The sequence below is a fragment of the Carassius auratus genome, chromosome 27 (genome assembly GCF_003368295.1).
Source record: "Carassius auratus strain Wakin chromosome 27, ASM336829v1, whole genome shotgun sequence".
Lineage (NCBI taxonomy): Eukaryota > Metazoa > Chordata > Actinopteri > Cypriniformes > Cyprinidae > Carassius > Carassius auratus.
Genome location: NC_039269.1, coordinates 10114805 through 10130681, shown reverse-complemented (window position 1 = coordinate 10130681; position 15877 = coordinate 10114805). Strand labels below are relative to the sequence as shown.

At 35.1% G+C, this 15877-nt stretch overlaps 1 protein-coding gene across 2 annotated transcripts in view; it reads left to right on the top strand.

Annotated features, from left to right (window-relative positions):
* The window catches only part of pappa2 (pappalysin 2), a 56117-nt gene that overhangs the window by 23283 nt on the left and 16957 nt on the right, over positions 1-15877 (top strand). For both annotated transcript variants that reach the window (XM_026205813.1, XM_026205812.1), the window contains exons 7-16: positions 517-699; positions 1775-2078; positions 6378-6506; positions 6686-6771; positions 9170-9363; positions 9534-9647; positions 11216-11351; positions 11439-11613; positions 12438-12600; positions 13536-13713. In XM_026205813.1, the coding sequence (XP_026061598.1) occupies positions 517-699; positions 1775-2078; positions 6378-6506; positions 6686-6771; positions 9170-9363; positions 9534-9647; positions 11216-11351; positions 11439-11613; positions 12438-12600; positions 13536-13713 (1662 nt within the window). The remainder of the gene's footprint in view (positions 1-516; positions 700-1774; positions 2079-6377; positions 6507-6685; positions 6772-9169; positions 9364-9533; positions 9648-11215; positions 11352-11438; positions 11614-12437; positions 12601-13535; positions 13714-15877) is intronic.

The following is a 15877-nucleotide window of genomic DNA, read 5'->3' as shown; positions in this document are numbered from 1 at the left end:
TGCAAATTAATTAAGCTGCTTTTATTTTAATTCTAATTAGAAAGAATTGCATGCATCCTTCACAAAGAAGTTGCATTTTAATGAATGCAAGTTACTTTTAATTACATTGAATTCACTTGATTTGAAACTTTTTTTTTACTTAATTTCTGAACTGACTTATTAACAGATAATGGGATTCTATGTTTGTTAATGCTTATTGTTTTACCTTTTTGTTAGCTTAGTAACATGCTAACATCCATACATAAAGAATTATTCCTTAGTAGCAACAAGGCAGCTCAAAGAGATAATAAGTGCACTTATAAGTGCAGTGTACAAAGCAGCCCACTATTTTGTCAAGTTTTTTCATACATTGCTATGGAAATGCCCGTTTTAGGGATTATATGCCAATTTTGTTGCAATGAATTATCTCATCCTTCCAGGTGTATGTCCCATTTGCCAAAAAGATCCTTAGCTTTTGATGGCAAGTTACAATATTTTCTTTTTGACTTTGGATGAGGTTTACATGTGTTTTTGCAGGGGCCCCTGATGTGTACCAGCCATGTGAGCCCAGCATGCAAGCCTGGAGTCCTGAAGTTAACCTGTATGAGCCCAACATGACTACACCATGCCCCCAGATTGAGGGCTGTGTGCTGGAATTGCACTTCCTTCACCCGGTTGTCCCTGACGGTTTGACCGTATGGATCACTTACACCTCAGCCAGTGAGTACTGTCTATCAGCAGGTTTATATCAAACACCTGTCATTATGGGAATATACACTATACTGTTCAAAAGTGAGGGATCAGCAAGATTTGTTTTGTTTTGTACCGAAATTAATACTTTTAAGCAAGGGCACATTAAACTGAAATGTTGTAATTACAGTTTCTACAAAAATGTTAGGGGCAGTCATGGCCTAATGGATAGAGAGTAAGACTTGTACCTTGAAGGTTGCGGGTTTGAGTCTCAATTCTGGCAGGGATTGGAGGTGGGGAGAGTGAATAACCAGCGCTCTCTCCACCTTCAATATCACAACTGAGGTGAGACCCTTGAGCAAGGCAGCGAACCCCCAACTGCTCCCATTGGCTGACCACTGATCTCAATGTGTGTTCACTGTGTTTGTGTGTGTTCATTACTATGTACTGAATGCACTCTCAAAAAAAAAAAAAAGGGTAAAAAAGCTGTCACTGGGGCAGTACCTTTAGGTACACTTTTGTACCTTTTAGGTCCTAAGATGTACACTTTAGGTACTAATATGAACCTTTAAGGTACCAACATGGACTCTTTAGGTACAAAGTTGTGTCTTTTAAAAGGTACCACCACAGTGACAACTTTTGCACTTTTTTTTTCTGAGAGTGTGTGCACTTGGATGGGTTAAATGCAGAGCACAAATTCTGAATATGAGACACCATACTTGGCCATACTTGGTCAAAAATATTAAACACCACAACTGTTTTCAACATTTATTATAGTAATGGATGTTTCTTGCGCACCATATAAGCATATTAAAATGATTTCTGAAGGATCATGCGATACTGGAGACTGGAGAAATGGCTTCTGACGGTTCAGCTTTCCCATGACAGGAATAAATAGGATTTTAAAATATATTTGAAATAATTTAATTGTGAAACTATTTCACAATATTATCTTTGTATTTCCTTGTATTTTCGATCAAATAAATGCAGCCTTAGTGAACACGACAGACTTCAAATACATAAAAAAAATCTTACCAACCCCTAACTTATGAACACAGTCTATGAAAGTTTTGTGTGAATTATATATATATTTTTTTTTTCACAGATCAAAAGGCAATTGCTAATATTGTGCTCATAACTGAGAATGGCGAGATGATCCACACAGGTCCTCAGCATGCTTTCTGTGACATTCCTTTGACCCTCCATTTACATACTAGTAAGAAGGTCAAGGCCGTTAAAATCTCCACCTTTGATAAGAAGCTGGAGATCGATGCTGTTTTGCTGACCTCGCGGCCCCAAAATCCTCTCTGCTCTGGTTGCCGCCCCCTTCTCTACAGAGTGCTTAGAGAACCACCAATCAGAGGGGACCAGAGTCCCGTCATCGTCAAACAGCCCACATACACTGACAGGTAAGAATATGCATCTCTGTATGATTAACAAAAGCACTTTGTTTTGTGCGCAGACACTTTGAAAGACTATATATTTTTTATATTTATCTGAAATTGGCGAGTCATTAATAATACTGTCAAGCGTTTTCAAATAATAATGTCTCTGTCATGTTTTTATTGTCTTTCTAGCTGATTTACAGCATTTCTGGGAGTATTATTTTAAGTGTGGCTTAAGTATAAATGCTGAACACGTTGTGTTTCTAAAACTGTCAATGAATCGTATCTTCGGCATATCACTATTCAAGTATTGAGCAATGGTTTTCGCCTGACAAAAATAGTTTCCACAGCCAACACAATAAGAAGAATAACAATATCATGGTTTTGACGTTGTCATTTCGTTAGCCATTAATTTTACAAGTATCAACGCATAGCCAATTTCTGTTCAATTCCTGTTACATTTTATTCTGCTTGTTCCAGTACAAATTCATCAGCGGGCACTGGATTGTTGTTCCAGTACTTGCAATAGGTCAAAATGTCCAGAGATTAATAGTCTGGATCAGAGAATGTAACATATCCAGAAAAGTTTCTTCCACAAGTCCTGTAAGCTCAGAAAGATGGAAACTCTACTGGGAATTGAGCTATGTGGATAGGGAAAGGAAAGAAAGACAGATTGGATCTGCGAGAGAGGTAGAGAGAGAGAGGGAGAAAGACAGAGAGAGAAAGAGAGAGAGTGGTACAATGAAACCCTGGAATATAAACCAAATGTGACCGCTTTAACCGTAGAAACAGTAAACACCCATGGCTGTTTGTAGCTGCTCTGAAATTGTTTCCAATCTCTTGCTGAAGGGAATAGTGTGCTTGATGTAGTTAGTGTGCAGTAAGTTAGAGACCTGTCATTTGGCATGCAGGGAGACAAAAGAGTGACAAGGAGTACAGGGGAAAAAGTGATTGGGAATGAAGATGGTTCTGTGGGAAAGTAGGCTACAGTGCCACCATGAGGTCTGCAGCAAAAACAAAGCACTTTCCATGTAATGGGTAAGGAAACAGGAAACAGCCAGTGAAAGGAGGTGCTTAACCTTCAGAAAATGTTGATCGTTAACCTTGGGAGGACCCATACTAAATATTATATGAGCTGTTTTATTTTCTATGCATTTTATATGAGGTTTGAGGATTTTGCCAACATTTAGGGGGCAGTAATATTAAATCCCAGTTTTGTATGGAAGTTGATTTTGTTGTATTCTAGAACAATAAATAAATAAAATAAATACAAAATCATAATAGTAATTATTATTAATAATAATAGTTAAAGAATGTAAATATTGAACTATTGTATTGAAAGTTTGTGGTCCATTTTTAAGTCTGTTATGCTTACGTAGACTGCTTTTATTTGATCAAAATACAGTAAAAACAGTATCTTAGTGAAATATTATTATTTGATATTTTAATTCAAAGTAATTGTTATGTGCACACTTACATTATTTTGAAAATATTTACAAGTATATACATTTAGCTATTTATGTTATTATGCTTGATATAATAAAATATATTTTATATATGAACATGACATTTTTCTTAACTATACACATGCATGTGTGTGTATTCATATATGTACAGTACACAATAAATATACACAGTATACACTCATACATTTTGTAAACAAAAACTTTTATTTCCTGCTAGCAGACAATCACTTTGCATTTTGACTAAGTCCATCTCCAGCAACATGTTTTTGTTGTTGCTCTTTTTTTTTCTTCTCTGCAGCACTTTTCATATTCTTTATACTAAATATATATTTTTAAATGTAATTTATTTCTGTAATTTCTGTATTTCGTTACAGTCCAGTCCATTCCAGTCTTTAGTGTCACATGATCCAGAAATCATTCTAATATGCCGATTTGCTGATTCTAAATATTTAAAACAGTTGAGTAATTGTTTTTTGAAGGTTTCTTTGCTGGATATAAAGATCAGCATTCACCTGAAATAAAAAGCTTTTGGAACATTATACAGTATTACATTTATAAGCTTTTATTTATTTATTTTTATTTTATTTTAAGAAATGATAGAAATTAATAACTTTATCTAGCAAGGATGCTTTAAATTGATCAAAAATGATGATAAAGACATTTCTAATGTTACAAGATTTCTATTTCATATAAATGCTGTTCTTCTGAACTCTCTATTCATCAAAGAAACCTGAATTTTTCAACATAACAATAAATAATTTTTGAGCAGCAAATCAGAATATTAGAGTGATTTCTGAAGGGTCATGCGACTGAAGTAATAATACAAAAAATATATAGCTTTAAAATCGCAGGAATAAGTTACATTTTGAAATATTTTCAAATAAAAAACTTTTAAATAGTTAAAATATTTCAACATGCTATTGTTTTTACTGTATTTTGGATTAAATTAATGCAGGCTTGGTGAGCAGAAGAGAATTCTTTAAAAACATAAAAAATCTTACTCTTCAAATACTAAAGTAGTTTTACTTTTGTACTTTTGTTGCCAAACATTAGAGTGGCTTATTAGATTCAATTATTTACTTGTTCTGCTGTAAAAAAATGCAAACTAATTGTGTGTTACGTTCTCCTTAGTCACCTAGATGAAGGTTTCATGGTTCTTATGGCTATTCTAATGTACAGTTGCCAAATAAAATATGTTATACCTCACCAGAGGAGGTCTTGTTCTGTAGGTCACTGCCTTTCTCTGTAACTGGCTGTGCTACGAATAAAGAAATATGACTTTATCTTATCACTTGCTCAGAATCCTTCATTGGATCTCCCTTTGCGACCTCTGAACAATAGCTTTAAGTATTCTCGCTCCCCTTTCCTGTCCCTGGAAGTAATCCATAATTAATAAGAGCAATTTGTTGAGTAATAAGACCTGCTGGAGAAAGTAGATGATGCTCAGTTAGCTAGGCATCCTCTTACCTCGGCCGGAAAACGACTGAACTAAAACAAGCCTTGGCAATCATGGCTAGACTCTTTTTATAGGGTCATTCAATCAGATCAGATCGATACCCCCGAGGTACATCACAGCGCGACATGCAGTGATACCCTCAACATTAAAAGGTCATTTCCATATTTAACAACGCTAGATTTCAGATCACCCTGAGAATAGATATAGCTTAGATCAGGTATTTCTGCAGCATATTTCAGGTTCATATTGTGCATTTGAGCTGTTGTGCTGAAAATCAGCACGTCTGTGGTTTTTCAATATGATTTATGATCACTTTTAAAGGAAAAGTTCACCCCAAAATTACAACTTGCTGAAAATGTCCTCTTTCTCAGACCATCCAGATAAATACCAAGATGTAGTTAAGTTTAAATAATCAATTTTGGGAACGTTACTTTAAAAAAGTAATTAGTTATAGTTACTCACTACTTGTTCCAAAAAGTAGCTGAGTTAGTAACTGAATTACTATATAATAAAAGTAACTCGTTTCAAGGGAAAGTAACTATTTGTGTTACTGTAAAAAAAAAAAAAAAAAAAAGGTGTTCGTACATAACTTTCAATATTTATTGCACGTCAACAGACAGCAAGAGTTTTATCCTGCACTTCCAAGTATTATCATTGTAAGAAAAGTGTTGTTGGCCACTAGCTGTATATATATCACATATTACATTTACACATTACACGCACGTTCTTGCCTTTCACCACAATGAATTTGAATTAGTGCTTATATCTCCACCTTGAAAATGCCAGCTTTTCATCGGATTTCTCCTGACTCGCCATCTCTGCTGCTGCTGCGAATCTCGTGTCCGTTTGTGTGTTTGACGCCGCGGGCTAAAAACACTGGCTCTGATTGGCTACCATGAAACACATGACTCTGCCTTAGCCAATCATAATCGCTTATCTCGTTATTAACCCACCTCCTCACTCGCTGTGTGAGCCAGGGGTGCATTCGGATTACATAGTTTATTAAATCAATGCATAGTAACGCACCGCATATAACGTCCAGTAATGTTAACGGCGTTATAACGACAGGAAAAGTAATTAGTTAGATTACCCCGTTACTGAAAAAATAACGGCGTTATTCCAAACACGGATCATAATTAGGCTATCCATTTGTTCGCACACAAGCAGTAGTGGTGTGTTTTTAAGGAATAATCCAGTAACTCACCCATAAAGACTCCTGGATAAATCATTGTTTTTGAACAAAATAGTTGAATGAATGATTTGATTACTAACCTGCAAAAAGAGTCACCAAACCCCCCCTCCCACCACTAATAATTCATTCATTCAAAATTCTTAATGCTCTCACTGCTTGCTTTTTGTTTAACTATGTAGATTTTGTTCTGAATGTGTTTGTGTGCTTAGTGATGCGCAGAGGGACGTTCAGTACCTGTACAGGATCCAGGTGGAATCAGACGGTTTGTTCAGTGAACTTTCCCCAGGCCTGGTTTACACTCATGGAGAACATTTCTGTGGTGATGGCACGATACAGGGGTCAGTATAAACTTGTAGGGTCCATCAGAGGCTTTGCATGTTATGGGCTTTAGTTATTGTTAAAGAATGTTTCATATTTTTGAGTATTTGTTTGAGTCTTTTGTGTTTTGAAACATAGCCAAAGACCTTCCACATATTTCATAACTGTAACCCTTGGCATTGCTCTCTCTCCCCCACAGGACTGAGGCTTGTGATGACGGGAATCTCTTAGATGGAGACGGCTGCTCAAAAAAATGCCAAGTTGAAGCAGGTTTCAAGTGTCATGGTGAGTCACACTCGAAAACAAATACTGTCCATTGAGAACTATGGGCCTCCGACTGTAAACACCACAACATAAGCACCAGAAAACTTCCACACAAGACAATAAACCCGGGTAATAATCATAACCAGCTCTCAAAACAAAACAAAGCAAACCAAAACAATATTGAAAACTACTACTGTTTTTCTCTCATTGTGAAATTGAAGGAATTGTGAAGGTCGTCATATTCAAAAATCCAAAAACGGCAAAGCCCCTAATAATTATTATGCATGAAGTATTCCTTCTAGACCTCAGCATTAGGAATAAATTGCAACAGACAGTTACAATTTCCTCAATCCATTCTCATAACACTAGATGATATTTGTCATCAAATACAGACAATAATTAAGAGTTCAAATGTAACATTGTTTAAATCATCTTCTGTAATCTGCAAATGGGAAAATGTACAAATAAAGAAAGGTTGCATGAAAATTTTAAATGTTGCATGTTAGGTAGCAAAACATATACACAAATTGAAAATGTAAATTCTTAATAAACATTAGTTTTGTTGTTAGTGGGAATCATTGTATAATCACTGAATTGTGTATATATGTAAAAGAAAATGTCTATTTTCATTATGCTGCAAAATATTAAGTTTAGCTTTGACTTCACAGGAATAAATTATTATTACATTTTAATATTTGTTAAGAAATCATCTGACATGTTCACTTCAATTAGACATGTGGGATGAAAATAAAATATAAACTAGAAAAAGTATATATATATATATATATATATATATATATATATATATATATATATATATATATATATATATATATATATATATATATATATATATATATATATATATATATATATATACACACACATACATATATAAGGTCTGAGGAAGTTCACTTGACCGAAAGTTTACTAATAAAAATATTTTTGTGATGATCCAATTTTACATATTATGCAGGATTTGTACTTTTTTTCAATTTAAAATATATATTAAAATAGAAAACAGTTTCTATTAAATTAATGATATTTAATTATTATGTATTATTACATTTATTATATTAATATAATTTGAAATTATTTAATAAACATTAAAATCTTGCAGAACCCAATCTTTTGATCTCAGTTTGTAAATAATTATTTAACTTACACATTGTTATTTCTATTCCTAATTCTGATAGAAAGCAATGTATATATATCATTATGACTCATTATGCTCATTATGAATTATGAGTAATTTTCTTGACAACAAAGTCCGTGATATCTGACAATTCGGTCTGAATATTTGCGCAATACATATGCATTCAAAGATTCAATCCAGATTGCAACGTATCCAGTCCAAACAGTGGATTTTAGGTCATTTACTGTAACACAGCCGGTGGTATTTTATATAATCAACATCATCTTATTCAATATTGTCAAAGTTTTTTGTCATCACACTATTGGAAATGGTCCAAAGTGTTGCACATACAGTGTTTCGTAAGCTGCAATGGATCTTCTTAACAATCAGTACAATCTAACTGTACACCATTGTTACATAATGCACCTGAGTGAGAGGAAATGCAGAACAGGAAGACTCACAGGAAATGCTAGGAGAAAAAAAGGCAAATACTTCACCAATTTAGTCAATGTTGTTTTCGTGACTGAAAGCGCTACATTTTCTGGGAGCATAAAGCATGAGAAGCCTCTAATTCAAACAGGACCATGGACGAAGCAGCGACTGACTCACATACCTCAAACTTGTACTGAATGTAATGTTTTCATAGTAGCCTGTAACCGCATTTTTGTGGATTTAGGGCATTCGGGAATGGCTTTTTTGCAATATTTACTCTAATACCACATTAGGAGCTCTCATATATTATCTCCACGAGCGTATTTGGGGAGCAAAGATCAACAAAGCTTAGGAGTAAAGCCTTTGGCATTGGCATGTGGGTTAGGTCAGCTGTTCTGCAGCAGAGACGGCCAATCAAATGCTTGTGTTTTTCATTTGTTGGTAGAACCCTTTTGAGCCCCTCGCCTTTGATAAGCTGTTCCCGTCGATGAGTCATCTTCCTCTTACCTTTCAGCATTCTCAGACAAGAGCTCATGCAAGATTCTGATGTCATTCACACGTGTCGCTCTCTAACAAATTCGCTTTAATGGCATGCTAATTCCCCTTTTAGCCCCACGTGCACTTCTTTCATAACCTGTTCATACGCCATGACATCATCCACATATTTGTATGAGCGTTTAGTTAATCGTCCCGGTGGAATCACGTTCCTTTTTATTTTCAATTCACACATAAGTGAAGCTGAGTCTCACTGACTTGCTATGAAAACACAATTAGATCTTGGCAGTGGAGTCATTATTTGTTACTTATGATGAGTTTGTGCTCACTCTCTCTTGATTTTTCTGTCTCTCTCAGGTCGGCCGAGCCTGTGCTATGTTTTTGAAGGGGACGGAGTGTGTGAGGAGTTCGAAAGACGTTCCAGCATCCAGGACTGTGGCTTTTTCACTCCCCAGGGGTTCGCTGATCAGTGGGCGTCCACCGCCTCAGGCTCGCATCAGGACGAGAGCTGCCCTGCCTCAAAGGTCACCGGGGAGCCTGTGCTCACTCAGGTACACAAACTGTTGAGAATTCATTAGCCATTATGAACCATTTATCTGCCTCACTAATGAAAATCGTCTTAAATGAACCACTCAAATGATCTAAAAATCTGTTGTGGTTTGAAAATTTGAAAAGGTTTTTTACATTTTAGATATCCCTTGTCTTTTTATATCCTCATCAGATGTGCAAGTCGCAGTATTTTGACATTAATGAAGTGGTGGCTCATGACGCCTGGAGCCCCTGTACTGCCCATTTAAATGGTTACTATACCAAGGATCAGCCTGTCTGGCTAAAGGTACACACACATTTGCTCGGTGAGCAAACATTGAGCATAAAGACTTTGAATTTGACAGATTATTCAATCTATATTGGGCCATTTGATGTAAGTATTAGCTTACCCCTCTACTACAAGGCTGTCTGTCAATAATTAATGCACTATTTTGTCATATATGCTTGAGTAAATTTAAAATATTTTGTAAAATAAGAAAAAAATATAATTAATTGTAAGTAGTAAATTTGATGTTTATCTGCTTACCATCAGGGCATCCAAGATATAGATGACTTTGTTTCTTCAGTAGAGCACAAACCAAGATTTTTAACACAAATTGTTCATGTCTGTCATTCTTATAATGGATGTGAATGGGATATCACCACTAAAACATACAATAAAACAAAACACACACACACACACACACACAAAAAAAACAAAAACATAAACAAACAAAACCAAATGAAATCCTGTGGCTCGTGACAATACATTGATGTGTAATGACACAGAATGATCGGTCCGTGCAAGAAACTGAACAGTATTTACATAATTTTTACCTATGATTCACGCAATGTCCAAACTGTTAGAACTTTCCTGAACGCATCCTTCTGAGCATGTTCTCAGAAGAATGCGCTCAGGAGAGTTCTAACATACTGTTCTGTTGTAAATACTGTTCACTTTCTTGCACAGACCGACCGTTTTTTGTCTTTGCACATCAATGAATCATCACCAGCCGCAGGGTTTAATTTGGTTTTGTTTGTGTATGTTTTTTTTTTAGTTTTAGTTTTATTGAATGTTTTAGCCATGATTCCAATCCACTTAGATTATAAGAGTGATAGACTGCAACGGTTTGTGTAAAAAATCTTGGTTTGTGCTCTACTGAAGAAACAAAGCCACATACATCTTGGATTCCCTTGGGGTAAGCAGATAAACATCAAATTTTCATTTTTGGGCAAACTATCCCTTTAAGCAAGGATGCTTTAAATGGATGAAAAGTGGCAGTAAAGGTTTTGATAATAATACTAAAGATTTCTATATCAAATAATGCTGTTCTTTTGAACCTTCTTTTCATATAAGAGTTCACAGAAAGGGTTTCCACTTAAATATTAAGCAGCACAACGGTTTTCAGCATTGCTAATAAAAAGAACTGTTTCTTGAGAACCAGAGCAGCATACAAGAATGATTTCTGAAGGATAATAAAAATTACATTTTAAATTGTAATATGTAGTATTTTTTTGATAAAATAAATGCAGGTTTGATGAACATAAGAGACTTAAAAAATATATTATTTGCCTTAATAAACTCCTAATTTGCTGCTTAATAGTTAATAAGGTAGTTGCTGAGTTTAGGTATTGGTTAGGATTAGGCATACAGAATATGTTCATGCAGAATATCTGCTTTATACATAATAATAAACAGCCAAAATGTTTTAATATTAGACATGCTAATACTAGTTGATAGTGAGAATTTGTACCCATACCTATAAAGTTCCCACATTTTTATGTGCCATCCATGGCCATTTACACTGTTCATAAATTATGTTAGCTAAGGAGCCATATATTAATTACTAATAATACTGATACTTTGTTTTGCAGGTAGGATTTGAGCGACCGGGTGTAGCAGCCTCTGTTATCATCTACCTTGCATATGATGGTAATTGGCAATGCGAAAATTGCAGGAAAACAGTGACCATTGAACTGTGTGACACCACCGGAAAAAAACACAATCTTGGTAACACATAACACATCTTTAATTTGATTGTGAAAGATTGTCAATTTTGTATTTTTATGTGACTTTGTTGTGTGTGCCTGTCCACAGGTTCGTACAAGCTGTCATGTCAGTATAACCCCCTAGTGGTGAACGTGACTCATAACCTGAGTTTGCCCTTCTACCAGACTTCAGCAGTGCAGCTGAACTTCTCGTCCTCTCAAGTGGCAGTGTTGGCGGTTGCATTGCGAACATCTTGTCACTTCAGCGCCTTTGCCCTGACCGGGTGCGCTGAGGGTGGGGTCTCCCACGACCTACGAGCACACACACAAACACACACACATACAGTACACACATACACCATTAGACGTGGATCAAAAAAAATGAATCAAAGCTGCCCTAAGACAAGAACACATTTTGATTGTAGGTTTAGGACAACTTTGATGAAAGGTTTTGAACCACTTCAATTGTTGAATGTTGAATAGTGAATATATAAGCACTGTAAGCAGGTGCGTTTTTTAAAAGAGTCTAATAGATCAAATTTATTTGATGAAAAATATAGTAAAATAGTATTACTTTTTTTTTCTTTTGTTCTGTAGTTTATTCCAATGATGGTGAATTTTCAGCAGCCATTTCTCCAGTCTTCAGTGTTACATGATTCTCGAGAAATCACCCTAATATTCTGATTTTGTGCACAAGAAACTTCCCTGATTATTATCAGTGTTGAAAACATTTGTGCTGCTTAATATTTTCATGGAAACCATTAGTTTTTTTCTCCCCAAGATTTCTTGTATAAATAAAAAGCTCAAAAGAACAGCAATTACTTGAAAAATTTACATTTTGTAACATTGTGAATGGCTTTACTCTCACTTTTAAACAATTTAATGTGTTCTAGCTGAATTAAAAATATAATTTCTTTGAAAAAAATAAATAAATAAATGACATAACCCAAACTTTTGAATGGTAGTGTATATAAAAGACTAATAGATCATACACTTACACAGAGACACGGATACAAATGCAAACTATTCCATCGTGCTTGATGGTGGATATGATGTCTGTCAATGTTTACAAATAATAATTAAATTAATATGTGTTTTTCTCCCTCAGATGTGTGCGTAGGCTGTGCAGTACTGAGTCATGCAGTCCTCTAAACGTCGAACATGCTTCAGTCCGCTGTACTCCAGTCATAGACTCCAAACACTGCTCTGTTTCTTGTCATCGGGGCTATATGCTCACTGTTCTCCATGGCCAGGGCATTCCTTCTCATCAAGTGCGTTCTAGTATTGGTAACATCCTGTTTCTGTCTCTCTGCAATAAACCCTTTAAGAAAGAAAAATCCGATCTCCTTGATATCTAGTTTCTGCTAAGCAGCAGTGAGATTAAATGAGTACATATCCCTTTTTCTGAAGATTTTGTTTTATTTATTTACTTTTTATTTCCTGAGAAGAGATCTTAACAATGACTGTGTTCATATTCTGCTCATGATTGAATCAGTAATTTTCCAATTAGTACATGATCCAACAATTTGACTAATACAGCCATATGCCAACCATCTTGTTCAGATTTCTAGGAATATTGGCTTAATCGGGTCACGTAAATTCAGAAAGTCCACCATAAGTTAACTGGCGGCCCATTTATACAGTATGTGCACATGTCCAAACAAAGATAATTTAGGGTGATATTAGATATACACAGTGTTTATTCAATGGTTTGACTTTTTCGCAACTGTTTTGGAGCAAGAAACATTTTGCAAACATAAAAAGAAAGGTCTACTTTTCTAAGTCTTGTTACGTACGTTTTGCAAATCATCACATTCCTGTTTGTTATTGCGAAAGAGCTGATTAAATTATTGTGGAGAATTACTCAAATGCAGTGTAAGGGCAAGAGCATCTACAGTAATTCTAGAAGACAGGAGCAGGAACCCACATGTCTTAGTTTATTCAGATTTTTGCGAAAATACCAGAATTTTCCAGTAACTGTGGCGAACATAAATGCTTACAATCATGACATTTACCAAAACACAAAAGTCTGTGAATTCAAACATTCCTCATCAAGTTATCTAAGAAAATATATTTACACTGATTTTGTTACAACATCCTATTTGTGTCAAGTGAAATACTGTCATGTTGTCTAATGAGACTATTGAAACTATATGGCATTATAAGTCTTTTTGTTTTGTTTTGTTTTGTCCTCTCCTCTCTTCAGACGGAAGCAGAGCTGATTTGTTTGCATGGAGTGTGGGACCGTGTAGTGAGCTGTCAGCCAGTGGACTGCGGCCCACCTCCTCAGTCTCACGTCTACTTTGCCTCCTTCTTGTGTCCCTGGGGCACCACATTCGGCAAGCAGTGCACCTTTTCCTGTAACGCCCCGGCGATCCTGCAAGGTGAGGACGGGAACTGGGCTACAGTGTGAGACCTGAGGGTTTCTGGATTCCTTACATTCAGTGCATGTGTCTGTTTCTGTGAGACTTTGGGCTTCCTTTCTAAAATAATAAGACTTTAAGTCAATAATTGTATATTTGTGGGTGATATGAACCCTTCTTGTGTGTTTGCCCATGTACACTGGAAAAAATCCAACAAATAATTGTGCTTTTTGGCATTCCTGAGGTCATTTGACTCAGAACTGCTAGTTGCGGCAACATTAACGAACATATAAATATTACTGCAAACAAATAATATGTATTATCATAAAATCGTTGAATAATTGTACTGTCATTTTATTTAATGATAGTCTAAAACCATAAAAATGATTTTGTTACTTGAAACAAAATAAACTTTAATAATATAGTATTAATAATAATATTTTATTATTAATAATACATTATTTTTATTATATTATAAAATATGTCATTGATTTGTTTGCTGTGGTGTGGGGTTTTCTGCTTTTTGAGGCAAATAGTTATTTAAAGCTGGACACAATGATAGTCAAAGTGCAGTTGTTTAGAGAACTCCAATCATTTTTTTTTTTTTTTTTTTTTTACAGTGCTAAGCTAAATATTTGCATTTTTGTATGTATGTGTGCTTACACACAGTATATAGTCATTTGTGTGTCAGTGTTGTTCTTGCACTCATTCAGGAACTGTGCGTCGGTCTGGCTGTGGTCCCAGCTCTCTTTCCTGGCTGTGTAAATAGAAAAGTAATCCTGAGCTGCAGGAGAACAGCACACAGGTGGAGAAAGGAAGCAAGCAAGTAGGCGAAAACAAGAGTGCGTTTCATCCCATACTATTGAAGCCCCCAGAGAGCCCCTCATTTAGGACAGCGTAGAGCAGGCTGGCACTTGGCCCTCTTGCCTCTGGATAACTATGGCAAGGTGGCTCAGGGGTCGAGGGGCCACTCCTCACACGCTCACATATTTGTTTTAAATGCAGGCTTTTGATGGATCGGTCCAATTTTTTTCTTTTGGCAGGGAGCAGTGCAGTCTGTGGTCAGTGGCTTCACTGGAAGGTCCAGGACATTGCATCACTGAGTAGCTATGCTTATTGGTCTTGATGGCGAGGTTCTTGTACTGTAGTGCTTTAAAGTGATGGGCTGTAGTGCTCCTTTGGGAGTTTTTAAAATCTATTCATGACTTGACATTAATTGGAACACACAAAAATAAAACAGTGATTTATGTACTTAGTGAAAGACTCTTTTTTTTCTGAAGTGGCGCAAGCTGGAACTTTTCATGCATGTTGGAAAAATGCAGTTTGCAGCCATTTTTGGTATAGCTAAATTTAAGCACAACTACAAAGTAGGCAGACACGTTAAAGCTTAAAGGAATCATTATATTTTATTGACCAATTAAATTTCTTTAGAACTTGAACAAAATCTAATTAGATATGTTACTATAATAGTACAATGAGAAAGTCCTATATCACATGGCGCCACTGCACCATGTGCTTTATTTTATAAAGTGAGGTTTTATGAAAACTACTATGATACTTAAATTATTATTTCCAAACTTAACGGAAGTATATTTTGTGATACAAATTTTTTTGTCATATTTATAATTTTTTTTAATAAATTATGATGCTTTTCATCCACAAAATTACTTGAATACAGCTTATCAGGTTAAAACAACCATCCTTACTGATAATGAATAAATGAATGAATGAATGAATGAAAACAAACTGTAATAAAGCTAAATAAAAAATATATATTTTTTTCTTTTTATGTCTCTCTCCCTCTCCCTCTCTCTTTCTCTATAAACTACTTTTCTGCTTATTGTTTGAATTCATGCTAAAAGTAATAGGTACGATCAACATGGTAGCTGGTATAACACACACACACACACACACACACACACACACACGCACACACACACACACACACATATATATATATATATATATATATATATATATATATATATATATATATATATATATATATATATATATATATATATATATATATATATATGTACAGTACAGACCAAAAGTTTTGAACTTCTCATTCAAAGAGTTTTCTTTATTTTCATGACTATAAAAATTGTAGATTCACACTTTAGGGAACCAACTATGAATTAACACATGTGAAATTATATATGGAATTATATACATAACAAAA